This window comes from Ipomoea nil, unplaced genomic scaffold, assembly GCF_001879475.1.
Source record: "Ipomoea nil cultivar Tokyo-kokei standard unplaced genomic scaffold, Asagao_1.1 scaffold1026, whole genome shotgun sequence".
In the NCBI taxonomy this organism is placed as follows: Eukaryota; Viridiplantae; Streptophyta; class Magnoliopsida; order Solanales; family Convolvulaceae; genus Ipomoea; species Ipomoea nil.
The window spans coordinates 3,863,550-3,889,699 of NW_017617454.1; the positions used below are offsets into that span (position 1 = coordinate 3,863,550).

General features: G+C 36.2%; 5 protein-coding genes across 6 annotated transcripts; 2 read left to right on the plus strand and 3 right to left on the minus strand.

The window, feature by feature from the left end:
• Positions 1-625: 625 nt before the first annotated feature.
• Positions 626-2,560, plus strand: LOC109180365 (uncharacterized oxidoreductase At4g09670-like). Its single transcript, XM_019329891.1, has 2 exons — positions 626-1,220; positions 1,859-2,560. The coding sequence occupies exons 1-2, from the start codon at positions 756-758 to the stop codon at positions 2,471-2,473; spliced, it is 1,080 nt and encodes a 359-aa protein (XP_019185436.1). The 5' UTR covers positions 626-755; the 3' UTR covers positions 2,474-2,560.
• Positions 2,561-3,480: 920 nt separating this feature from the next.
• On the plus strand, positions 3,481-7,348 carry LOC109180356 (pentatricopeptide repeat-containing protein At3g14330). 2 transcript variants are annotated; one of them, XR_002054054.1, is made up of 2 exons: positions 3,481-5,556; positions 7,265-7,348. XR_002054054.1 is itself a non-coding variant. In XM_019329882.1 (2 exons), exon 1 carries the CDS (start codon positions 3,520-3,522, stop codon positions 5,476-5,478), a length of 1,959 nt encoding a protein of 652 aa, XP_019185427.1. In that variant the 5' UTR covers positions 3,481-3,519; the 3' UTR covers positions 5,479-5,511; positions 7,265-7,329. The 2 variants fall into 2 exon arrangements, 1 of the variants encoding a protein (XP_019185427.1); XM_019329882.1 differs by having other exon boundaries at positions 3,481-5,511; positions 7,265-7,329.
• Positions 5,664-8,329, minus strand: LOC109180364 (cysteine-rich receptor-like protein kinase 2). Its single transcript, XM_019329890.1, has 7 exons — positions 7,852-8,329; positions 7,231-7,760; positions 7,019-7,128; positions 6,719-6,929; positions 6,383-6,614; positions 6,154-6,304; positions 5,664-6,052 (listed from the first exon to the last, which is right to left on the minus strand). The coding sequence occupies exons 1-7, from the start codon at positions 8,226-8,228 to the stop codon at positions 5,741-5,743; spliced, it is 1,923 nt and encodes a 640-aa protein (XP_019185435.1). The 5' UTR covers positions 8,229-8,329; the 3' UTR covers positions 5,664-5,740.
• On the minus strand, positions 5,664-13,532 carry LOC109180355 (cysteine-rich receptor-like protein kinase 2). Its single transcript, XM_019329881.1, has 9 exons — positions 13,132-13,532; positions 12,612-13,036; positions 12,353-12,481; positions 12,010-12,119; positions 11,706-11,916; positions 11,370-11,601; positions 11,142-11,292; positions 10,690-11,040; positions 5,664-5,741 (listed from the first exon to the last, which is right to left on the minus strand). The coding sequence occupies exons 1-8, from the start codon at positions 13,530-13,532 to the stop codon at positions 10,729-10,731; spliced, it is 1,971 nt and encodes a 656-aa protein (XP_019185426.1). The 3' UTR covers positions 5,664-5,741; positions 10,690-10,728.
• Positions 13,533-20,760: 7,228 nt separating this feature from the next.
• On the minus strand, positions 20,761-23,469 carry LOC109180362 (cysteine-rich receptor-like protein kinase 2). Its single transcript, XM_019329888.1, has 8 exons — positions 23,024-23,469; positions 22,499-22,914; positions 22,275-22,403; positions 22,088-22,197; positions 21,783-21,993; positions 21,478-21,709; positions 21,241-21,391; positions 20,761-21,141 (listed from the first exon to the last, which is right to left on the minus strand). The coding sequence occupies exons 1-8, from the start codon at positions 23,401-23,403 to the stop codon at positions 20,830-20,832; spliced, it is 1,941 nt and encodes a 646-aa protein (XP_019185433.1). The 5' UTR covers positions 23,404-23,469; the 3' UTR covers positions 20,761-20,829.
• Between the last annotated feature and the right edge of the window lie 2,681 nt (positions 23,470-26,150).

Sequence of the window (26,150 nt, forward strand, 5' to 3'; positions counted from 1 at the left end):
TTTTAATTTTATCGCATTTCATCTTTGATTTTTATTTAATTGTCACAATTAGTCTTGTTTAAATTTTTGTCATTCAATGATTTCATAAAAATGGTTAACATGTAATTTTATTATTTAATTAACAATGTTTACAGAACTTGAGACAAGTGGCTTGAATAATAAAATTCTATATTAGCCTTCCTTCAAAGGACTAATTGTAATTAAAATTAAGGATATAGTGAATTAAAATTAAAAAAGTATAACTAAATACGATAATATAATAATTGATGATTAAAATTGAAATTTGCTGATTTAGAAAATGAATGCCAGTAACAATATGCTCAATTCTTATTTGCAAATTCTTTATCGTAGTAAAGATCCAATAAAATAATTAAAGAGTCAATATCACATATTGATAGTGAGACTTAAACCCACAATCTCTTACATGGAAAAGCAATTTTAAATTTTTAATGTCACTAGACCCCAAGATGCTTGGCAATAAAATAATTAATTACTCTAATCTTATATTTTTATTTTAATAGCTCCCATCTCATCCTATACCCTCAAGCTTTTACTAATTTACCTAATTAATTGCATGACAATAAAATACTGTCCTTCCCAATCCAAAAAAAAATAAAAACAAAAACAAAATCTTGTGGTTCTCAGTACTTGCTTCATTTCAGACTGAATCCAAAATCCAAAATGAAGGTTACAAAATCATCAAAGAGTTAAACTCTGTGCTTGAATAGTTGAATGCGTTCCGGGAAGGGAGGAAAATGGCCGAGGAGAGCACAATTCGTTTTGGCATAATGGGGTGCGCTGAGATAGCAAGAAAGGTCTCCAGAGCCATACACCTAGCCCCCAACGCCACTCTTCACGCCGTCGCTAGCCGTTCAGTGCACAAAGCGAAGCAGTTTGCAGTCAAGAATGGCTTAGCAGAAACGGTTAAGATCTACGGCAGCTACAACGAATTGCTTGATGACCCGTCGGTGGATGCAGTTTACATGCCGCTTCCGACAAGCCTTCACGCCCATTGGGCAGTCTTGGCTGCGGAGAAGAAGAAGCACTTGCTGCTTGAGAAACCTACTGCCCTGAACGTGGATGAGCTCGATAAGATTCTTGATGCCTGTGAGAAAAATGGGGTTCAGTTTATGGATGCTAGCATGTGGTATCATCATCCTAGGACTGCCAAGATGAAGGAATTTCTATCCGATTCTGACATCTTCGGACAAGTCAACTCGGTAAGTGTTTGGTTAAATGCCCAGCCGAAATTTCCTTGTTGTGGGGCAGATATCTTCATTTTGAGCATATTCGAATTAAGTTGATTGAAGTCTAGTATTGTTTATGAATATTTCATACTCCATCTAACAAATTGTTGTATTTTAGTTGCCTAATTTAGTTAGTGATGATTGATTAATTGATTCTTTAAGACTGAAGCTAAACTACTAAGTAGTCCTAAATTGTATGTGAAGAAACATCATATGTTTCTAGAGTTAATACCAGATGGGGAAGAAACATCATATGTTTCTAAGTTAATACCAGATGGGGTGCTCCGAGAATAGTGGCATTGCCCTTACTAAACTAATGAATTTTAAAATTTTATCTAACTTTTGCCCTTACTAAACTAATGGTTAAATTAGTTAAATTGAAAGTTCAGAACTAAACGTGGTGGTGCCACTATACTCGGAGGATCCAGCTGGTATTAACTCGGTGTTTCTATGTTGTTGTGTAAGAGTATGTTTGTGTTTGTGTATTTAGTGGTTGTGGTGTATGTATAGTAGGAGTATTTATAAAACAAAATGGATGTTTCTATAGCTCTATTTCACTTCATGAAGTGCTATTGGCACTCCATTAACCAGACATTTCTTTGCATGCCAAGATCCACAGCTCATCATCTTATGCAGCACCTCCAGCATTTCTTGAAAACGACATAAGAGTGAAACCGGACTTGGATGCCCTAGGCGCACTGGGAGACGCTGGATGGTACTGCATTGGTTCCATATTGTGGGCTATGAACCAAAAGCTGCCAACAACTGTGGTTGCGCTGCCTGCTATAGAGAAAAACTCAGCCGGGGTCATATTGGCATGCAGCGCATCTTTATACTGGGATGAAGGAACTGTTGCAACATTTTTCTGCTCCTTTCTTGCACACGAGTCGATGGACATACTAGTCTGTGGCTCCAAGGGATCGCTCTGTGTCAATGACTTCATAATCCCCTTTGAAGAGACGTCTGCTGCCTTTAGTTTCGCTTCTGGTTCTAAGTTTTTGGATCTCCACGTCGGGTGGAATGCTCAACCTGAGGAGGTTCATGTGGCTTCACAGTTGCCCCAAGAAGCTATGATGGTTATGGAGTTCTCTGAGCTAGTGAATGCCATCAAATTCTTGGGAAGAAAACCAGAGCACAAGTGGCCTCACAGCAGCAGATTGACTCAACTAGTGCTGGATGCTGTTAAAAATTCTATAGACCTTGGTTTCCAACCTGTTCATATGTAGATGGCTCTAAATTGTAAATTCAGCACAATTTGTAATCTGCCACTTTGTATGGGAGGAAATTTATTTATAAATCATATTTACAGTCCATGTATACAGATCCTTCCATGATTCTTCTCACTGTCATTTCAACATGTTCGGCGAGTGGCCGGTAAAGAGTAAAGGGTCAAGGGTCATGTCCGACACTCGGTGGCTAGGAAATTGTTGGACGGAGGTCTGAAATGTTAAATTAGGTCAAATTCAGCACCCGCTTCTCGAAAATGTGACAACGGTATAAAAAACTAAAGTTGTTCATTTGCTATAAGCTATAACTTTTAACTTGGTGATAAACGCTTGATCCTAACACAACATTTAGTTGGTCTGAAATGCCAAGTTTGGTTCAAGTCCAGCACTCTGTCTCTAAAAAATGTGACGACTATGTAAGAAAATAAGTTATCCTTTGTAGGGATGGCAATGGGGCGGAGCGGGGGCGGGAAGTACATTCCCCATCCTCGTCCCCGAAACGCCAACCCCGTCCCCGTCCCCGTCCCTGTCCCCATCTCCTGCGGGGAATTGAAAATACTCCCCATCCCCGAGTATTTTATATATATATATATATATTTATTTATTTATTTATTTATTTATTTATAAAAATTATTCGGGGACGAGGCGGGGTATCCCGGTCCCCAGTGGGGAATTGCATGTAATTCCCGTCTCCGTCCCCGTCCCCGTTCTCCGAAAATTTTCACAATTCTCGTCCCCGTCGAGGTGGGAATCGGGGATACCCATCGGGAACGGGGCATATTGCCATCCCTAATCCTTTGCTATAAATTATAGTTTTTGACTTTGTAATACACACTTGATCCTAACACAACATTTAATTGAGTCAAAATGTATACATATTTTAATTTCAATTTAGTATAATTGAGACAAAATACATCATTCAAGTTGATATAAGTTTGATAATATGGTGAAAGGTTCTGGCTTCGAAATTGCAAAAGGCCAAACTATATAGGATAGAGTGATCCTATGAAAAAGAACACTGTAACAGCAAACACTTCTCTCCAAGAATGGCTCTAATGGCCGTTTCTCAAATAACTACTTTAACGATCTCCAACACCGGCATAACGGCCACCTCAACTCCCCAGAAACTCCATAAGCTAAACACCAAACCTCTAAACTCAACAATCAAATCTCTCTCCAAAAGCGGCAAATTAGACGAAGCTCTTCACCTGATCGAATCCCAACCATTGAAATCTCCCTCCACCCACCTCAGTCCGGACTCCTATGCCGCCGTCCTCCACGCCTGCATTTCAAGAAAATCGTTCGAACACGGCCAAAGGCTATATCTCCACCTTCTCCTCCACCACGCCAACGGTGACTTTCTCAGCAACCCTGTACTGAAATCCAAGTTTATTACCCTCTTCTCTGTTTGTGGCCGGCTCGACGAGGCTCGTCGTGTTTTCGAGCATGGTGTTGAGGCCGAGGACCTGCCCGAGTCTGTCTGGGTGGCGATGGCTATTGGGTACTCCAAAAATGGGTGTTCCAAAGAAGCACTGTTTCTTTATTCTGAAATGCTGTCCCATGTCAACGGGCCCGGGAATTTTGCATTTTCCGTAGCGGTGAAGGCTTGTTCGGATTTGTTGGACTTGACAGTCGGTAGAGCGGTTCATGCCCAGATTATAAAATCTACTACGGAGCCTGACCAAGTTGTATACAATGGCCTTTTGACTATGTACATGGAATGTGGGTGCTTCGAAGATGTGCTGAAGGTGTTTGAGAAAATGCCTGAAAGGAATGTTGTAAGCTGGAACTCTTTGATTTCGGGTTTTGTTAAGAGAGATATGGTATTTGAGGCCTTTGAAACCTTCCGGAGAATGCAAAGAGCAGAGGTGGGGTATAGCTGGGTAACTTTTACTACAGTTTTGGCATTGTGTGCTGATCTAACATCAATTTACAGTGGGAAAGAGATACATGCTCAAATTGTGAAATCATCTGGGACACCGGACGTTCTAGTGCTCAATTCAGTCTTGGATATGTATGCCAAATGTGGAGAAATAAAGTACTGTCGAAGAGTGTTTGACAAAATGAAGTACAAGGATCTAACATCATGGAATACTATGATTAATGGGTGTGCAATCAATGGACTTATGGCAGAAGCTATGGAGTTGTTTGGTGAGATGGCTGGCTGTGGAGTTGAGCCTGATGGGGTGACATTTATTGCTTTATTGTCTGGTTGTAGCCACAAAGGGCTTACCGATCTTGGGCAAGTATTGTTCGAGAGAATGAGTGCAGAGTTCAGAATCGAGCCTTTTGTAGAGCATTATGCTTGTTTGGTGGATGCATTAGGTAGAGCCGGGAAAATCAAAGAGGCTTTGCAAGTAGTGAAAACGATGCCTATGAAACCAAGTGGTAGCGTTTTGGGATCAGTGCTAAATTCATGTAAAATCCATGGAAACGTCTCTCTTGCAGAGGCGGTGGCAATACGACTCTTTGAGATAGAACCGAACAATGCAGGAAACTATATAATGCTGTCGAACATCTATGCTAAAGCTGGGAGTTGGGAGAGAGTTAAAAAGCTGAGGGAGATGATGGAGAAGAGGGGAGTTAAAAAAGATGCTGGATGCAGCTGGATACAGGTTAAAAGTAAAGTGCACACTTTCGTGGCTAGTGGTGGTTTTGAACTCCGTAATTCAGATGAATATAAGAAAATATGGAATGAGTTAGAGGAAGCTATTGAAGCAGTTGGGTATAAACCCGATACAGGCGTTGTTCTTCATGATGTGAATGAAGAAATGAAGGCAGAGTGGGTATGTGGGCACAGTGAAAGGCTAGCAACAGTATTCGGGTTGATTAATACAGGTTCTGGAGTTCCCATTAGGATCACGAAGAATCTTCGTGTTTGTGCAGATTGTCACACTTGGATGAAATTTGTGTCAGAAGTAACACGGAGAAGAATTATATTGAGAGATACAAATAGGTTCCACCATTTTGAAAAAGGGGACTGCTCTTGCAATGACTATTGGTAATGTCCAAGCTGATGTGAGAAGATACTATTCCTTTTGCAGAGAATCTAATAGGCATCTTGAGAAAACTCATGGTATCAGGTATTCACACGTCTTTAATTTTTTTTTTTTTTTTGTAACATAAAAAAATCATTTACTTATAGAATGCTTATATTTTGTTCTACATACATATCTATATTTATTTATGGATAAAAAAATCTATAAATAAATAAATACAAACACATCACAATTCACAAGCAAGCTAGCAAGATCAAAATAAGCATAGCTAGCGGCCTGAGAAACGAGAAAATGAAATGGTGGCATTAGTAATTCTTGAAGTGTTTGTAGTTGTAGGTATCCTCTTATTGAAATCAGTAATAGTGGTTGGCCTGTTTTGGGGTTTTTGAATGATTGAGGCATCAGTACTTGAAAGCATGACCACCAGTTCTGACATGCTTGGCCTTATATTCGAGGGTGATTGGGTGCACAACAATGCTATTTCCAACATTCTCTTCACTTCCTCTGCGTCATACTCATTTGGGTCTAAATTATTGTGCACCAGTCCTAGATGTTCATCATTCTCGTACAATTTCCATGCCTATATTTATTATAATTAAAATGATACATATATACAGAAGTAAAATGTTGAATAGTATATCAAGATAAACTGGCTGCTTAATTCTTCAGACAAGAAATTACCTGTTCTAGGAGATACTCAGTTACAGGCTCAATTTGTAAGTCAGTACTCCGTCGCCCACTGATGATCTCGAGGATGACAATGCCAAAACTGTAGATGTCAACTTTCTCTGATAAATGGCCATGAATTGCATATTCTGGCGCTGTATATCCCCTGTTGCAACGAGAAATAGTTAAGTGGAAATTAAAAGAAAACTAACGTGGAAAAACAAAATAAGGGTGTTAGGCTTACAAAGTCCCTGCAAATTTAGTTGTAAGATGGCTCTTATTTTCTGGTAAAAGCCTTGCTAAACCAAAATCAGCTATTTTGGGCTGGAATTCGTCATCAAGTAGTATATTGCTGGATTTTATGTCTCTGTGTATGATGCATATATCAAACTGTTGATGCAGATAGGCAAGACCCCTAGCTGTTCCCAATATTATATCAACCCTTTGCTTCCAATTCAGCATTCCCCGTTTCACTCCTGCCAATTCAATCATGAAAAATGGATGGGAAAAGTTTTATTTATACATAAAAGAAATACTACTACTCATTTATGTACAATATAATGTTTGAGGATGTGAGTACCATATATGTATCTGTCAAGGCTGGCATTTGGCATGTATTCATAAACCAGTATGAGCACTTTTCCATTACCAGAATATCCCAATAGACGAATGAGATTGGGATGATTCGCATTTGTAATAAGACTAATTTCAGTCTCGAAGTTGGCCTTTGCTCTACTAGAAATTGTTGTCAGTTTCTTTACTGCCACCACATCCCCGCTTTGTAGGGTGCCCTGCAATTTAGTCATACAAGATCAGAGTGGCATCTTTGCTTATATATTCTGAAATTCATTCTGCCCTCATGAATTGTTACTCAGATCACCTTATATACATAACCAAAACCTCCTTTGCCTAGTATATTTTCTTGGCTGAAATCATTTGTTGCAGCTTTCAAATCTTTATATATGTAGCTCTTTGCCCCCAAAATATTGCCTATATATAGAAGAAGACAGTCCATAATAAGTTAACACATACATAAACAATTTAATTATACAATATGATGACTGTACTACCACTAAATGAGCTTCAATTCACCTCTTAACCAAGCATTTTGCTTTCTTGATTGCAGATACCAAAGGAAAAGGGCTGCTAATACCAAAATGATCCCTACAGTACCGACTACACCCGCAAGAAGAATAGGTTTCTTCTTCCCTGAACTACTCCCTGGAGAATTAAGGGGAGTTGTCTGGTTATCAGCAAAAAAAGGGGTGTCTGAATATCTCAAGAAACATCCAGCATCAACAGCTCTTCCATCCGCATAATTAGGTAAACAACTCTTTATGTTATTGTAAGCTAATGACAAACAATCTTGACAGCTGCTTTCACTCACGGTTTCAGCACATTGCGCCACCGCATAGGTGGTAGCACCACCAGGACCAGGAGGTTCCTTAGCTGCAGCGTAAAAGCCATTAATTCTGGGCGTCGCATGTAGAAGCTCATTTAGTAGTTGTTGTGCTGTCGCATTGAAATTATCTTGTTTGCTGGTTGTTCGTTTACCACAAACTCGATTGGTTCCTCCTATAACCTCATCTGTAATCTGGTCGTAGAAGTAACTATTGCGGTACCTATACAAATTAAAACAAAGGCACCTACAGGATTGAACGAAGCACGTGTTCCATCTCAACTAAAAAGGCGACTAAGCATACTACAACTCACCTTAGGAAGCAGCCATCAAATATGACAATAGCAGAGCTGGCGACGATGGGGCAGTCTCGGGTTACTAACACGGCGGCATTGAAACAGGCCACACAGTCCGCAGTGGAGAGGTACTTTCTGCACTGTACCATTGCGTAGACAGTCCGCTGAGTGGAGGTGGCAAAGCGTTTGTTGGCGCTGGATAACTGGGTTCTCAGATCAGCAAAGCTGAGGTTGAGTTCCCTGATATAATCTGGCGCGTCCGCATCGGTAAGATGGTAGTTGCTGCAACCCAGGCTGCCTATTTGGTTGGTTTGTGGGTCGGAGAACGCAGGTTCTGATACTGATACCACCAACATCATCACCGCCAACCACCACCACCTGCCTGAGCTTCCCATCTTCGACCACTGTAGCTAGCTAGCAGGCTCAACGAGGAAAAGAGAAATACACAATTTTTTTGCCACATTCATTTTGCTTACATAATATTATATTTAACATATATATATCTTACATGTCTTTCATTTTTCAGTGGTCCATTGACTATGTCAAATAACATGGATGTTACTAAAAATATTCATTTGATTAATTTAGGTAAGTTTCAAGTGAATTATTATAAATTATTCAACCTCCATAGTCAATATAATTTGGGGTGGCAGTGTTCTTATAGTGCTTGATTTTGCGAGTTGAATTTCCTTATCATTTTCAATCCGAAAAAAAAAAAGGTGAACAAAAAGAACTAGCATATAATTTCATTATTCAAGTTTTTTTGTCACAACATACAAATTTTCTCATTATCTCATAAATCATTTTAATTGAATAATGAAATTACGTATCAATCAAAATTATTAAACAGTATTGGAAATCAAAATGTAATGTGTTAAAATTTTATAAAAGCATAATAAAATGTAATAGTACTACAATGCTCTATGATTAAAATTCAAATTTGCTGAAATAAAAAATTGAACAGTTGACCGATGACGAAGACTAAGGTGCTGAGCATTCTTGACCGCAGTTATGACTTTGAGGGCCATGCATAGTTGACCGCAGTTATGACTTGTGTCGTTTTGGCTACGGTTTGAATGCAGTTTTGAATTATCTAATTAATTAGTCGTTAATTTTTTAGATCACATGACAAATTTGTAATAACTATTTGATGATATGAATTGGATAAATTTTATGACTATATAATATTCTGCAATATGGCATGCTTCATTTTGTCTACGGTTTGAATGCGGTGTTCAATTATTTAATTAATTAGCTATTTTTTTTTATGACAAGAGATGTCTATTCACAATCAATATTCGAAGGTATGAATTGAGTAAACTCCACTACTATATAATAGCTATCTGGGTACACTGGACTCCCCCGCTCGTCGGTATAATAAAACTCAACTCCGATGGTGCAAAGAAAGCAGCCTCTAATATGGCTAGCGTTGGAGGTCTTCTTCGTGATAACAAAGGGACTTGGTTGATGGGCTTCACTACTAGAATTGGGATCACTAACAGCTTTGTCGCGGAGCTTTGGGGACTCTGGAAAGACCTTGGCGTTGCAAAACAGAATGACTTTGTTAATATTGAAGCAGAATATGATTCAAATGGCCATTATTCAAGTCCTCCATGCTGAGGCTAGTCCTTTAATGGTCAAAGACTCTTATTCTTGATTGTAAGAGACTTCTCCACAGCTTCAATAATTTCAATCTCACTCATGTCCTCCGGGAAGGAAACCAGTGTGCTAATTATCTCGCCAACTTCGATCAGACTTCTACGTGGGGAACGACGATTCTTCATGATCCTCCTGCTGGGCTAATCCCGCTCCTTATGCGGGACGGCAATAGTGTTGCAACTAGAAGAGTTTATTAACATCCCGGGGCCTTAGGCCCTTATTCCTACCAAAAAAAAAAAGCTTATAGTAACGGCATGTTTCATTTTTGTTACGATTTGTTTAGAATGTTGAATTATTATATTATTTAATCAATTAGCTAATTTTAACTTATATAATTATAAATTTATTTGCTTAATTTCAGTCTAATTTTTCAATACAAAATATTCTTAATACGTAAATTATTGGTGTGAATCAGATGAAAATAAGTTTTATAAAATATTAGTGCCTAATGATCCACTTTTGTTTTAGTACTGCTGAACCTAATTAGAGTAATTTTACATGTACTCTCATTTCTCACTTTAATTTTTTATTTCCTATTATATATCATGCTTTGATTGCTTAATATAAGGAGGTAATCATGATTTTTATCTATTCCTTTTGAATAATGAAACTACGTGATTGTCAATATTATTAAAGACTGAATTGATAAAAATTTAAACTACGTGTTTTTATCTATTCCTTTTGAATAATCTCCCTTACTTAATCTTAACTTTGACATATAATTAATGTATCCTCATTCCACTTTCAAAAAAAAAAAAAAAATGTATCCTCATTCCAATCCCTGGTTTGGGGTCACGGCTGGGTTTAAAGTGTTTTGTGTTAGTTAACATTAGTAAATAACTATAAATATATTCTAGGAGACTATTATTATACCAGGTTTAGCTCATAAAATAAGTCGATCAAGAATAGACTAACATTTCAAAGCTAAGAATAAACTTATTTTATTTATTTTTTTAGATTTTTTATTTCCAGAAATAATATTGGGAAATATTCCTTTAGTAGAGAATCTAATAGGCATTTTGAGAAATCTCATGGTATCAGGTATTTACAAGTCTTTAATTTTTTTTTTATTTTTTTTTTGTAACGTACAAAAAAATCATTTACTTACAGACATGCTCAAATATTATTCTACGTACATAACTATATTTATTTATTCATAAAAAATCTATAAATAAATAAATATATACAAACACATCATAATTCACAAGCAAGCTAGCAAGATTAAAATAGGAATAGCTAGCGGCCTGAGAAACGAGAAAATGAAATGGTGGCATTAGTAATTCTTGAAGTGTTTGTAGTTGTAGGTATCCTCTTATTGAAATCAGTAATAGTGGTTGGCCTGTTTTGCGGTTTTTGAATGATTGAGGCATCAGTACTTGAAAGCATGACCACCAGTTCTGACATGCTTGGCCTTATATTCGAGGGTGATTGGGTGCACAATAATGCTATTTCCAACATTCTCTTCACTTCCTCTGCGTCATACTCATTTGGGTCTAAATTATTGTCCACCAGTCCTAGATGTTCATCATTCTCGTACAATTTCCATGCCTATATTTATTATAATTAAAATGATACATATATACAGAAGTAAAATGTTGAATAATATATCAAGATAAACTGGCTGCTTAATTCTTCAGACAAGAAATTACCTGTTCTAGGAGATACTCAGTTACAGGCTCAATTTGTAAGTCAGTACTCCGTCGCCCACTGATGATCTCGAGGATGACAATGCCAAAACTGTAGATGTCAACTTTCTCTGATAAATGGCCATGAATTGCATATTCTGGTGCTGTATATCCCCTGTTGCAACGAGCAATAGTTAAGTGGAAATTAAAAGAAAACTAACGTGGAAAACAAAATAAGCGTATTAGGCTTACAAAGTCCCTGCAAATTTAGTTGTAAGATGACTCTTATTGTCCGGTAAAAGCCTAGCCAAACCAAAATCAGCTATTTTGGGTTGGAATTCGTCATCCAGTAGTATATTGCTAGATTTGATGTCTCTGTGTATGATGCATACATCAAACTGTTCATGCAGATAGGCAAGACCCTCTGCTGTACCCAATATTATATCAACCCTTTGCTTCCAACTCAGCATTCCCCGTTTCTCTCCTGCCAATTCAATCATGAAAAATGGATGGGAAAAGTTTTATTTATACATAAAAAATACTACTAATAACCATTAAGTACAATATAATGTTTGAGGATGGGAGTACCATATATGTATCTGTCAAGGCTGGCATTTGCCATGTATTCATAGACCAGTATGAGCACTTTTCCATTGCCAGAATATCCCAATAGATGAATGAGATTGGGATGATTCGCATTTGTAATAAGACTAATTTCAGTCTCGAAGTTTGCCTTTGCTCTACTAGAAATTGTTGTCAGTTTCTTTACTGCCACCACATCCCCACTTTGTAAGGTGCCCTGCAGTTTATTCATAGAAGATCAGATTGCGGCTTTGCTTATATATTCTGAAATTTCATTCAGCATGCCCTCATGAATTGTTACTCAGATCACCTTATATACATCACCAAAACCTCCTTTACCCAGTATATTTTCTTGGCTGAAATCATTTGTTGCAGCTTTCAAATCTTTATATATGTAGCTCTTTGCCCCCAAAATATTGCCTATATATAGAAGAAGACAATCCATAATAAGTCAACACATACCTAATCAATTTTAACCAACAGTGAAAAGAAGGGTAAAATTCTTCCAAAAGCTGAACCCCAACCCTAAGGGCCTCCCACACTCCAATCCGACAGAACATTTGGGAGGATGTAAATCATGGTAACTCAACTAAAAAGAATGGTAAAATTAATTATACAATATGATGACTGCCACTAAAGGAGCTTCAATTCACCTCTTAACCAAGCATTTTGCTTTCTTGATTGCAGATACCAAAGGAAAAGGGCTGCTAATACCAAAATGATCCCTACAGTACCGACTACACCTGCAAGAAGAATAGGTTTCTTCTTTCCTGAACTACTCCCTGCAGAAGATGCTACCAGTTAGGTGATGCTTCCAAGACTGAGTGCTTAAGGAGATAAAGATAACATATTCCAGCTTTTATATATATATATAGAGAGAGAGAGAGACTAGAGATATATATATATATATACCTCTTCCTAGGAAGGGTGCTATGTCAGTTGTCTGGTTATCAGCAAAAAAAGGGGTGTCTGAATATCTCAAGAAACATCCTGCTTCAACAGCTCTTCCATCCGCAGAATTAGGTAAACAACTCTTTATGTTATTGTAAGCTAATGACAAACAATCATGACAGCTGTTTTGGCTCACGGTTTCAGCACATTGCGCCACCGCATAGCTGGTAGCACCACCACCACCACCACTTGGATGTTCCTCCTGCCGCTTTGCTGCAGCGTAAAAGCCATTAATTCTGGGCGTTGCAAGGAGAAGCTCATTTAGTAGTTGTTGTGCTGTCGCATTGAAAATATCTTTTTTGCTGGCAGTTCGATTACCACAAACTTGGTTGGTTCCTCCTATAATCGGATCTGTAATCTGGTCGTAGAAGTAACTATTGCGGTACCTATACAAATTAACACAAACAATGGCACATACAGGATTGAACGAAGCACGTGTTCCATCTCAACTAAAAAGGCGGCCAAGCATACTACAACTCACCATAGGAAGCAGCCATCAAATATGACAATAGAGGAGCTGGTGTCGATGGAGCAGTCTCGGGTTTCTAACACGGCGGCATCGAAACAGGCCACACAGTCCGCAGTGGAGAGGTACTTTCTGCACTGTACCATTGCATAGACAGTCCGCTGAGTGGAGGTGGCAAACCGTTTGTTGGCGCTGGATAACTGGTTTCTCAGATCAGCAAAGCTGTGGTTGAGTTCCCTGATATAATCTGGCGCGTCCGCATCAGTAAGATGGTAGTTGCTGCAAACCAGGTTGCCTATTTGGTTTGTTTGTGGGTCGGAGAACGCAGGTTCTGCTACTGATACCACCAACATCACCACCGCCAACCACCACCACCTGCCTGAGCTTCCCATGTACGACCACTGCCTAGCTAGCATGCTCAACGAGGAAAAGAGATACACAATTTTTTTTGGCTGTAAAAAAATAGAGGGTAAATATATTGAAATTGCCAATGTGTTTCCTGTCTTGTTATAATAATAATATTATATTATTATAATATTAAACCAAGTAAAAGAAAAGTTTTAGTGGGTTACTTAGTGGGTTAGTGCCTTAGTGGTATTTGATAGTTAGTTTTATTTTAGCAATAGTTTGTTTTTTCTTTCACTATAAATAGAGAATGTATTACAAAACTTTCTATCATCAAGTCAAGCAATAAACATTCATTTCCCATTCATGTCTTTCTCTTCTCATAGATATATATTATATTTAACATATATATCCTACTTTTGAGATATATATTTAGTATTAGAATCAGTCAACTTTCAAATTCCGAGATATTTTCGTAGTGAAATATGACAACAAATTTTAATATTGTATGATTGAGTCCCAAATTGGATGGGAAACTCGATAAATTTCAATATTATATGGTCGGGTGTCAAATTGGATGGAAAACTCGATTATGATTATTAACAAATTATGATGACTACACATTTGAAAGTTCAAAATTTTTAGAGCTTTGTTGACCCCGATATACCAGAAGGAGCTGATGCAACCGCTATGCGGTGAAATTAATTGGTCTTGGGATAGATTCACCAAGGTGTTGATTACTCCATTTTTGAACAATTAATTCGTACTCAAACAGCAAAGCAAGCTTGTGACATCTTAAAGGTGTCACACAAAGGAGTCAATCAGACACAAAAGTCTAAATTACAGTCGTTGAGAAGGTTCTATGATAATTGTGATATGACCTCTACAGAAATAGTAATATGTATTTCACTCGTCTCATTGACCGCTATTCCCATGTACGACCACGCTAGCTAGTTAGGCTCAACGAAGAAAAGAGAAATACACAATTTCTTTTGGCTTTAAAAATAATAGAGGGTACATATATTGAAATTGCTAATGTGTTTCTCAATAGTTATCACGTAGTTTGCGTGTGTAAAAATAACGATGTTGTTAGTGGCACCGTTTTTGCAGTCAATATTTTTTTTTTTAAATTATTAAAAACAACTAAGCGAGTGTATATTCAGTTCTTTAATTGTGAATATAGAATTCTTTAATTGTGAATATAGAGTTATAAAATTGTGAATATAGAATTCTGTAATTGTGAATATAGAGTTCTGTAAGTGTGAATATAAAGTTAAAAAATTGTGAATATTGAGTTCTTTAATTTTGTATATTGAGATATAAAATTGTGAATATTCAGTTCTAAAATTGTGAATATAGAGTTCTAAAATTATAAATAAAAAGTTCAAAAATTATAAATATAGAGGAACGAATTTGGAAGACAAACGGCAATGAAGGAAATAATTTTTTTTTTTTAAATTCAGACAACATCGTTTTGAACGACGCCGTTTTGGACCCAGGTCCACCTTGTAAGGTTAATCCGGGTCCATAGCATAATTTGCATGTGTTTCCTTAGTGGGTTAGTTATTTTAATTAGTGGAATTAATTGTTAATTTCTTTAGTGGGTTAATGGTCAATCGTCAAAGAGGTAGTCATAATTTTTATCCATTCTTTTTGAATAATGAAACTACGTGACTGCCAATATTATTAAAGACTGAATTGATAAAAATTTAAACAGATGGTCATATGTAATAAGCAAATGAAACTCAAAATGCAATGTAGTAAAATTTGAAAACTATAACAAAATGTAATAGTACTACAATACTCCATAAATAAAATTGAAATTTTCTCAAAAAGAAAATATAAATTGAACAGTTGAACGTGAGGCAAGGTGGTAGTTGACTGTTGACGAAGACTAAGGTGCTAAGTGGGTGGGTGACTTCGAGAGCCATACTTGACATAATTGTCCGCATTTATGTCATGTTTCATTTTGTCAACGGAATTATTAATCAATTATATAATTTTTTTGGGTGACAAGAGATCACAATTAGTATTTGAAGGTATTAATTGAGTAAACTTTGCTATTATGTAATAGCTCATAGAAATGACGTATGACGTGTTTTTAGAGTTTGAACTTATGACTTTTCATTTGGAGGAACTATAGTTACGCCACTTGATCGACTACAAGATCTTTGGTGGCATGTTTCATTTATTTTGCTATGGGATGTTGAAGTATTTAATCAACTAACTAATTTGTTGTTTGGAAACATCAATTAGCTAATTTTAACTTATATTATTGTAAATGGGTTAATTTTCAAAATGTCCTCCGACTATGATCTTTTCTCAAATTGGTTCATTGATTTTTAATTGCACACAAAGTGATCTTCTGACTATTGAATAAGGATAAAGATAGAAAAATGTTAGGAAGCTCCTAGATTATTTTTGAAACGCTACTTTTAGTAGCTTTTCAAAATAAACTCTTATTTTAAGCTACTAGCTTATTTTGGAAACATTACCAAACAAAACTTATAGCTTATTAATAGCTTGAAATAAGCTATAAGCTCCACCAAATAGAGTATAAGTGATTTTATCACATCTTTCTCCACCCATTGCTCGACTTTTGTGTTTTTTTTTTTTTTTTTTTTTTTTTTTTTTTCAACAAATGCATGCCATTAGACAAGTCAAGACGCTTGTGGACAAAAAGTCATCACGAAAATGTGGTCCGGACTATAAATTCAATTTCCAAATGTTCTTTCAGTGCTACTGAACCTAATTAAGATTTAAGAAAGCTCTAAATAGCAGTATAGAGATTATGTTTAAAATGGACAGATCCTTTATGTAAATCGGTATTTGGTCTTGTCTATTAGTTATTGAGTCATTATAATTTACATCCTTCTAAATACTCCGTCAGACTGAAGTGTGTGGGCTTTTAGGGTTAGAATTCAACTTGAGAAGTTTTTTTTTTTTTTTTTTTTTTTTTTTTTTTTTTTTTTGGATAAGGGAGAAGAAGATTTAAGAAAGCTTTTCACTGAACCAAATTCTAAGCACTCCATTATTGCTTGATCCAAACACAACTACTTAATTAATTTGCATTCGGCCAACCCAAGAAACAAGTTTGAATGAGTCATATTACATGGTTTAATTTGAATTAAATTTGTGATAGTTCTTACAATATTATTTTTGAAGGGGGTGTATTATTTAGATAACAATGAACTCATTAATTGAATTGAATTTATTTGCCTATCGATTTAATTCATTTCATTATCAGTGTAACATTTTAGAAAATTTAAAATTTGATAATTTAGTATGAAATATCGATTTCACCCAATGAATTGTGGTGGTCCCAATTGAATGTGAGTAAAAGTCTAGAGTGTGTATAGAATTTTAATTTAAATGTTTTTTTTTAAAAAAAAAAAAAAAGATAAGTTAAACTTCAACACCTTCTTAAATTTGATGTTGAGCACTTAATTAAATAGTCTAAAAGGATATATTTGATAAAACAAAGTGGCACGTGTTTAAAAACAGTGATCGCAATGTAGTAAAATTAATTAAGATGGATTAAAATTGGACATGTCCTAATAAAAGTAAGACCAAAAAAAGGAATTAACTCTTATTTTGAATATTCTTGTGCTATTTATCTTTATGATGAGTGAATAGTTTAGTACGTGTAGCGATTGGATTGAGGTAAATACTGCATTTTATGCCTATTGCATAAGAGGGTTTAAAACCCATCATAGGGTTCTTGTCTTTGTGATATGCTTTTGTGCTCTTGTATTGATGGGATTGTGCACAACATACCTTTTCGATACTTGTCAAGTTTGAGATTTGGCAATTAACCATTCGAGCAAGGAGTACACATGTTATTATACTCCTAGACTCGTCTATCAACTGCCAACTTTTCGTAAATCCCATCTTACGACATTTAAGTTCACTTATAAGTTATAAGAGCAGAGAATATTAAAGGTCAAGATTGCTAGCTTGAGCCTAATGAGAAGGATCGATAGCGTCACGAGAGTGAGACAACCCCGTATATATTCTGACTTGGCCTAACATTGGATCACAAGAGTGACATGTTAGTATATCAAGTTGGAGTTGACAATTTTAATTTAAACCCGAGGTTAAGTTTTATCTTCCTTAATCCTTAGCTCTAGCATAAAATTAATGTATCCTCATTCCAATCCCTGCTTTGGTGTCATTGTCAGGGACGGTTGGGTTTTAAGTGTTTTGTCATTAGTGCCACAGTAATATCAATGTTTTTATTTTATTTTTTTAATTTTTTGTTTTTGTTTTTGTTTTGTTTTGTTTTCCTTTGTTATGAACCTTTAATTTGCCACAATGAACCATAAATCGAAGAAGAAACCGGTAGAAGATACGGTCGACCATAACAGCGATGAAGATTTCGTTGATCCACCGGTGCAAGGACCAAATACACAGGATAACCAAGATGGAGGTAGGGCGAAATATTAAACATCATGAGCACACTACTGTTTCAAGACTCGCGAGAAGAATGGGTGTGATTTAGCGTTTGTGGTTTGTGAGACATGTTGAAGCTGGGAACACATATAGTTTTGGAGTTGATTTTTTTTGTTTGTTTTTGTTTTTTGTTGGATATGAAACTGTGTACACGTAGGGATCTATATTATTAGTCAGAATTTCAAACTAGATTCGGGGCATGAACAATTTTTTATGCTTATTTTACGGGTTTCCACGAATTTAATAGGCTTTAAAGTGAACATGATTTTGGGTATAATTCGGTGGTGAAATGTTGGCAGATTATTACGTGTGTGGCTAAAGTTTTTTTGTTTTTGTTTTCTGTGCACATATGTTTTGCAAAAATGTGCATTAGTGAGCGTTTTATATGTTAGTGAATGTGCATCAATGTGTGCATAAACGAATATTGTTGTTGTGCAATTATGCATGTTTTTAACATGTATATTATAGGTTTGTGGAGAGTATTGTCTGGGCAATATTTTACTTTGTCGGAGTGTGCACTCTGGTTTTAGTGAGTTGCGCAAATTCGAATTATGGACAAGTATTGGAATAGAATTACGTACACTTCTTCTATAACTCTTTTCTTACTAATTATACAGTTGCTGTAATTCTTTTGTTAAAAAAATGAAAATGCATTTTGCAATAATACGTAGTATTAGTTTATTTAGATGTCCACAGCTTGCTCTTCCATCGACAAAGCTAATATGCATGTGGGAAAAGAACAGACTAATATATTTTTGCAAACACAGTAAATAGAATACAGAGCACACTTGAATCACAATACACTAAGGTTAAATGAATATGTATATGTAAACTAATATCAAATTAACCAAACGACCAAACCTTATAAATTAACTAAAACCTAGGTTCAAAACATTGGCCTATAAAAGGCCTAACGCCCTCTTCACATGCTGGCAACCAATACTTTGTCCTACCTAGAGAAACGTCCATAACACAACTTTGAATAAACTCAGACTGGCCTACACGTAGAAATAACAGAAAAAAATAACTTAAAAATAGCTGGATGAAGCTACCACCATGCCCAAAGGTATCCCGGCCTCCAACCAATAGCCAGAAGAGTGATAGGGGACTAGCCATTCAAATGGTTAGTTTGCTCCATTCGCATGGGTGGGGATCGAACGCCCAACCTCATGCTTAAGGGACAAGGTGCTGAATCAAGGAGACTATTACAGCACGTTTGGTTCACGAAATGAATTTTGAGGTAATAGGAATGCTATTCCATAAGGAATGGAATAGACAAGGAATAGAATATGAATTGTATTCTATTGTTTGGTTCGCGGAAGGAATAGACTTTAGGAATTATATTACAGTGTTTGGTTGATTTAAGGAATAGAAATTAAATATGTTTTAAAAGACATAAATACCCTTATAAAAATATGTGATGGTGGCGGCGGTGGTGGTGGTGGCGGCGGCGGCGGCGGTGGTGGTGGCGGTGGTGGTGGTGACGGTGACAATTGACGGTGACGGTTGTGGCAGTGGTGGTGGGGGTGACGACGGTTGTGGCGGTGGTGGTGGCGGTGTGGTGGCGGTGGTGCTGCTGGGTGGTGGTTCTGGTGGCTGTGGTGGTGGTGGCGGCGACGGCGGCGATGGTGGTGGCGGTGGTGGTGATGGTGGTGGTGGCGGTGGTGGTGCTGGGGTGGTGGTGGTGGCAGTGATGGGGGCGACGGTGGTGGTGGGGGCGGCGACGATTGTGGCGGCGGCGGCGATGGTGGTGGCGGCGGCTGCGGCGGTGATGGTGGTGGTGGCGACAACGGTGGTGAAATAGGATAAATTTATATATAAGATAAAAAAATTAGGTTAAAGAAAGGAGTAAAAAAAAAAATAGATTCTAAAATCTATTCCTGAGCGTTCAGTAATAGGCTAATACCAGGGGGGCAAATTATGCTGTGCATCCGTATGCACCATGCATGGTGCATACGGATGCAAAAACGACGTCGTTTTAATAAAACACGCGTCTTCCCTTAAAAAAAAAAATCAGGTTCGATTCCCAGCAACAACATGTGAACTAAAATTCCATAATCGATGAACTATAATTCCATAATCTAATCTATGAACTAAAAATTCCAGAATGAATGAACTAAAATTCCATAATCTATAAACTAAAGTTTCAGAATCGATGAACTACAATTCCATAATCGATGAACTATAATTCCATAATCAATGAACTATAATTCCATAATCTATGAACTAAAATTCCAGAATGAATGTGAACAATATAATGTTGTTGCTGGGAATCGAACCTGAATTTTTTTTTAAAGGGGAGACGCGCGTTTTTTAATAAAACGACGTCATTTTGGCATCCGTATGCACCATGCATGGTGCATGGTGCATACGGATGCACAGCATAACGATTGATACCAGGGGGGCCCTAGTAATAGCTATTACCTTATTTGAAGTAATAGGCTATTACCAGGAATATTATTCCTGGTAATAGAAATGGTTACCAAACAAAGGAATAAACCTATTACTGGGAATGCTATGTCATTTCCGGCCTATTCCGTGAACCAAACGTGCCATTATTATTGCAGGTTTAGTTCATAAAATAGGTTCAGAAATAGACTAACATTTCAAAGAATAAATTTATTTTATCTTTTTGTTTAGATTTTTTATTTCCAGATATAATATTGGGAACTATTCTTTTTGCAGAAAATCTAATAGGCATCTTGAGAAAACTCATAGAATTAGGTATTCACAAATCTTCAATTTTTTATTTTTTTGGGTAACATAAAAGAATCATTTACTTACATACATGCTTATATTTTGTTCTACGTACATATCTATTTTATTTATGGATAAAAGATCTATAAATAAATAAATACAAACACATCACAATTCACAAGCAAGCTAAGCTAGCAGTTAAGATCAAAATAGGCATAACTAGCGGCCTGAGAAATGAGAAAATGAAATGGTGGCATTAGTAAGTCTTGAAGTGTTTGTAGTTGTAGGTATCCTCTTATTGAAATCAGTAATAGTGGTTGGTCTGTTTTGGAGTTTTTGAATGATTGAGGCATCATTACTTGAAAGCATGACCACCAATTCTGACATGCTCGGCCTTATATTCGAGGGTGATTGGGTGCACACCAATGCAATTTCCAACATTCTCTTCACTTCCTCTGCTTCATACTCATTTGAGTCTAAATTATTGTCTACCAATCTTAGATGTTGATCATTCTCGTACAACTTCCATGCCTATATTTATTATAATTAAAATGATACATATATACAGAAGTCAAATACTGAATAATATATCAAGATAAATTGACTGCTTCTTCATACAATTGAAATTACCTGTTCTAGGAGATACTCAGTTACAGGCTCAATTTTTATGTCACTACTCCGTCGCCCACTGATGATCTCGAGGATGACAATGCCAAAACTGTAAATATCAACTTTCTCTGATAAATGGCCATGAATTGCATATTCTGGCGCTGTATATCCCCTGTTACAACGAGCAATAATTAAGTGGAAATTAAAAGAAAACTAACCTGGAAAAAAAATAAGGGTGTTAATTAGGCGTAGGCTTACAATGTCCCTGCAAATTTAGTTGTAAGATGACTATTATTTTCTGGTAAAAGTCTTGCTAAACCAAAATCAGCAATTTTGGGCTGGAATTCGTCATCAAGTAGTATATTGCTGGATTTTATGTCTCTGTGTATGATGCATACATCGAACTGCTCATGTAGATAGGCAAGACCCCTAGCCGTACCCAATATTATGTCTACCCTTTGCTTCCAGTTCAGCATTCCCCGTTTCTCTCCTGCCAATTCATTCATAAAAAATGTTTTATGTTATAGAAAATACTACAATATAATGTTTGAGGATGAGAGTACCATATATGTATCTATCAAGGCTAGCATTTGGCATGTATTCATAAACCAGTATGAGCACTTTTCCATTGCTAGAATATCCCAATAGACGAATGAGATTGGGATGATTCACATTTGTAATAAGACTAATTTCAGTCTCGAAATTTGCCTTTTCTCTACTAGAAATTATTGTCAGTTTTTTTACTGCCACCACATCCCCGCTTTGTAGGGTGCCCTGCAGTTTAGTCATAAGAGATCAGAGTTGAGGCATTGCTTATATATTTTGAAATTTCATTCTGCATATCCTCATGAATTGTTACCCAGATCACCTTATATACATCACCAAAACTTCCTTTACCCAGTATATTTTTTTCGCTGAAATCATTTGTTGCAGCTTTCAAATCTTTATATATGTAGCTCTTTGCTCCCAAAATATTGCCTAAAAACCAACAGTGAAAAGAAGGGTAAAATTAATTATACAATATGATGAGTACCACTAAAGGAGCTTCAATTCACCTCTTATCCAAGCATTTTGCTTTCTTGATTGTAGATACCAAAGGAAAAGGGCTGCTAATACCAAAATGATCACTACAGTACCGACTACACCCGCAAGAAGAATTGGTTTCTTCTTTCTTGAACTACTCTCTGGAGAATTGCAGATGCTACCAGTTAGTTGATGCTTCCATGACTGAGTGCTTAAGAAATTAAAGATAACATATTCTAGCTTATTATATATATACCTCTTTCTAGGAAGGGTGCTATGTCAGTTGTCTGGTTATCAGCAAAAAAAGCAGTGTCTGAGTATCTCAAGAAACATCCTGCACCAACAGCTCTTCCATCCGCAGAATTAGGTAAACAATCCTTTATGTTATTGTAAGCTAATGACAAACAATCCTCACAGCTGCTTTGGCTCACGGTTTCAGCACATTGCGCCACCGCATAGCCGGTAGCACCACCACCACCACCACTAGGAGGTTCCTTAGCTGCCGCGTAAAAGCCATTAATTCTGGGCGTTGCAACTAGAAGCTCATTTAGTAGTTCTTGTGCTGTCTCATTGAAAATATCTTGTTTGCTGGCTGTTCGTTTACCACAAACTCGATAGGTTCCTCCTGTAATCCGATCTGTAATCTGGTCGTAGAAGTAACTCTCCTGGTACCTATACAAATTAAAACAATCAAATTAAACAAAGACACATGACATACAGGATTGAACAAAGCATGTGCTCCATGTCAACTAATCAAATCAAGCATACTAGTACCACTCACCTGAGAAAGCACCCATCAAATATGACAATAGCATAGGTGGTGGCGTTGGAGCAGTTTCGGGTTACTAACACGGCGGCATCGAAACAGGCCACACAGTCCGCAGTGGAGAGGTACTTTCTGCACTGTACCATTGCGTAGACAGCCGGCTGATTGGAGGTGGCAAAGCGTTTGTTAGCGCTGGATAACTGGTTTCTCAGATCAGCAAAGCTGAGGTTGAGTTTCCTGTTATAATCTGGCACATCGGTAATATGGTACGGGCCGCAACCCAGGTGATTGCCTATTTGGTTGGTTTGTGGGTCGGAGAACGCAGGTTCTGATACTGATACCACCACCAACATCACCACCGCCAACCACCACCACCTGCCTGAGCCTGCAGCCATGTACGACCTCTGTAGCTAGGCTCAAGGATCGGAGGAGAAATACACTAAATTAGTCAAATTTTCTCATTTGATTTTCATTTGTTTTTCTCAAATCATCTTCTATTTTGATTTTTGTCATTTTATATTTAACAAAAGAGAACTAACATAATTTCATTATCCAAATTTTTGTCAAACATGCAAAATTTTCCATTGTCTCATAAATTCTTTTAATTGAATAATAATGAAATTACACCTTAGTCAATACTCAATATTATTAAACAAGAGTTAATTACTGATTTGGTCCTTGACTATGAAAATTTCACCAATCTGGTCATTGACTTTTAAAATTCTTCAATTTAGTCCCCGACTATGTTTCTTTTACCCGAAATGGTCCTAATCGTTAGACGCCCGTTAACTCGAGACCAAATTGGTAATTTTACTATAGTCAAGGGGCCATTTCAATAATTAACTTTCGGAGAAAATGGTGCATGTGATGACTGAAATGATCCCTTGACTATAGCAAAATTATTAATTTGGTCCGAGTTAACGGATATCTAACGGTTAGAACTATTTCGGATGAAAAAAAGCTTAGTCGAGGGCTAAATTGTAGAATTTTAAAAATCAAGGACCAGATTGGTGAAATCCTCATAGTCGAGGAACCAAATTGGTAATTAAATCTATTAAACAATGAATTGGTTATCAAAATGTAATGTTTTTTTTTTTTTTTTTTTTTTTTTTTTTTTTTTTTGTTGATAAATGTAATGTGTTAAAATTTTTATAAAAGTATAATAAAATGTAATATTACTACAATACTCCATGATTAAAATTGAAATTTGCTCAAATAGAAATTGAATAGTACAGTTGAACGTGAGGCAAGGGGGTAGTTGACCGTTGACGAATTGAAGACTAAGGTGCTGAGCATTCTAAGATTCTAACATTGGTGACTTTGAGGACCATGCATACTTGACCGCAGTTATGACTTGTGTCGTTTTGGCTACGGTTTGAATGCAGTATTGAATTATTTAATTAATTAGTTAATTTTTTTAGATGACATTAGAAATTTGTAGTAACTATTTATTTGATGATATGAATTGGATAAATTTTACTACTATATAATATTTTGTACTATGTCATGTTTCATTTTGTGTACGGTTTTAATGCGGTGTTGAATTATTTAATCAAGGAATAAGGTTCAAATTGGCCACTGAACGTAACCTGAAAATGCAATTAGGCCACTGAACGAAAAAATAAGTGCAATTAGGCCACTGAACACTCAAAAAATGTGCAATTTCACCTAATAGCAGGTTACCCTCAATTTTAGCAGGTTATCTGCTTACGTGGCAGCTGAGTTGGCATTTTTAATAAATTTTGAAATCATTTTTAATAAATTTTAATAATAAACTTTTATTTTAAAAAATTTTTAAAAAATAAAACGACTTTATTTTATTTTTTATTTAATTTTTTTTCAATTTTTTATAAAATTTATTATTAAAATTAATTATTAAAAATTATTTAAAAATTATTAAAAATGCCAACTCAGCTGCCACGTAAGCAGGTAACCTGCTAAAATTGATGGTAACCTGCTATCCGGTGAAATTGCATACGTTTGGAGAGTTCAGTGACCTAATTGCACGTTTTTGGAGTATTCAGTGGTCTAATTGCACTTTTTGTTCGTCCAGTGGCCTAATTGCATTTTCAGGTTACGTTCAGTGGTCAATTTGAACCTTAGTCCTTTAATCAATTAGCTAACTTTTTTGGATAACAAGAAATACCTATTCATAATCAATATTCGAAAGTGTGAATTGATTAAACTCCGTTACTATATAATAGCCCATAGTAAAGGCATGTTTCATTTTTGTTACGATTTATTTAGAATGTTAAATTATTTAATCAATTAGCTAACTTTAACTTATATTATTATAAATTTATTTGCTTAATTTTGGTCTAATTTTTCAATACAAAACTTTCTTAATACGTAAATTATTGGTTTGAATCAGATGAAAATAAGTCTTATAAAATTTTAGTGCCTTTTTATTATATATCAAAAGGATAAGGTTAACCCAATCAAGACGTTATAAAATTTTAGTGCCTTTATAACATGGTCCACTTTTGTTTTTCTTTCTCCTCTTCAAGAAACCCATGCCAGTAGAAAGTGGTGTTATGGAACCTAATTAGAATAATTGTACATTTACTCTCATTTCTTACTTTTATTTTTTATTTTTACTTTCTATTATGTATCATGCTTTGATTGTTTAATATAAGAGAACCTACCAGTATGTTCTTCAACTTCGTCTTCTCAAACACATCTTCAACTTCCTTCATCAACTTCATCTTCTCAAAATTGTCGTATCAACTTCGCTTGTCTTCTTGGTTTGAAATATTTTCATACATATTCGGCTTCATCAAGTCATCACGAACCTAGTTAAACTCAATTTCCAAATGTCCCTTTCAATGCCACCGAACCTAATTAAGATTGAAGAAAGCTCGGTAGCGACATTATTGAAATTATATTTAAAATAGGTAGATTTTGTGTGCGCACTGGTATTTAGTTCTATTTGTTGAGTTATTGAGTCACCGTGTTTACATATTTTCAAATGTTCTGTCAAGTCTGAGTGTGGGAGTTTTAAGGATTGAGAATTCAACCTTTTGGGAGAAGAAGTTAAGAAAGCTTTTCATTGAACCAAATTCTAAGCATTCCATTATTGCTTGATCGAAACACAACTATTTAATTAATTTGCATTCGGCCAACCCAAGAAACAACTTTGAAT

Coding starts and splice junctions, on each gene's coding strand:
- LOC109180362 (XM_019329888.1), bottom strand. CDS start 23,403: ATGGCTGCAGGCTCAGGCAGGTGGTGGTGGTTGGCGGTGGTGATGTTG. Junction 22,198..22,274: donor GCAAAATGCTTGGATAAGAG/GTGAATTGAAGC, acceptor GTTGGTTTTTAG/GCAATATTTTGGGAGCAAAG. Junction 21,142..21,240: donor CTGAGTATCTCCTAGAACAG/GTAATTTCAATT, acceptor TAATAAATATAG/GCATGGAAGTTGTACGAGAA.
- LOC109180355 (XM_019329881.1), bottom strand. CDS start 13,532: ATGCTAGCTAGGCAGTGGTCGTACATGGGAAGCTCAGGCAGGTGGTGG. Junction 11,602..11,705: donor CCTTGACAGATACATATATG/GTACTCCCATCC, acceptor TTGAATTGGCAG/GAGAGAAACGGGGAATGCTG. Junction 11,293..11,369: donor ACTAAATTTGCAGGGACTTT/GTAAGCCTAATA, acceptor TCGTTGCAACAG/GGGATATACAGCACCAGAAT.
- LOC109180364 (XM_019329890.1), bottom strand. CDS start 8,228: ATGGGAAGCTCAGGCAGGTGGTGGTGGTTGGCGGTGATGATGTTGGTG. Junction 7,761..7,851: donor TTTGATGGCTGCTTCCTAAG/GTGAGTTGTAGT, acceptor TAATTTGTATAG/GTACCGCAATAGTTACTTCT. Junction 6,053..6,153: donor CTGAGTATCTCCTAGAACAG/GTAATTTCTTGT, acceptor TAATAAATATAG/GCATGGAAATTGTACGAGAA.
- LOC109180365 (XM_019329891.1), top strand. CDS start 756: ATGGCCGAGGAGAGCACAATTCGTTTTGGCATAATGGGGTGCGCTGAG. Junction 1,221..1,858: donor TCTTCGGACAAGTCAACTCG/GTAAGTGTTTGG, acceptor TTGCATGCCAAG/ATCCACAGCTCATCATCTTA.
- LOC109180356 (XM_019329882.1), top strand. CDS start 3,520: ATGGCTCTAATGGCCGTTTCTCAAATAACTACTTTAACGATCTCCAAC.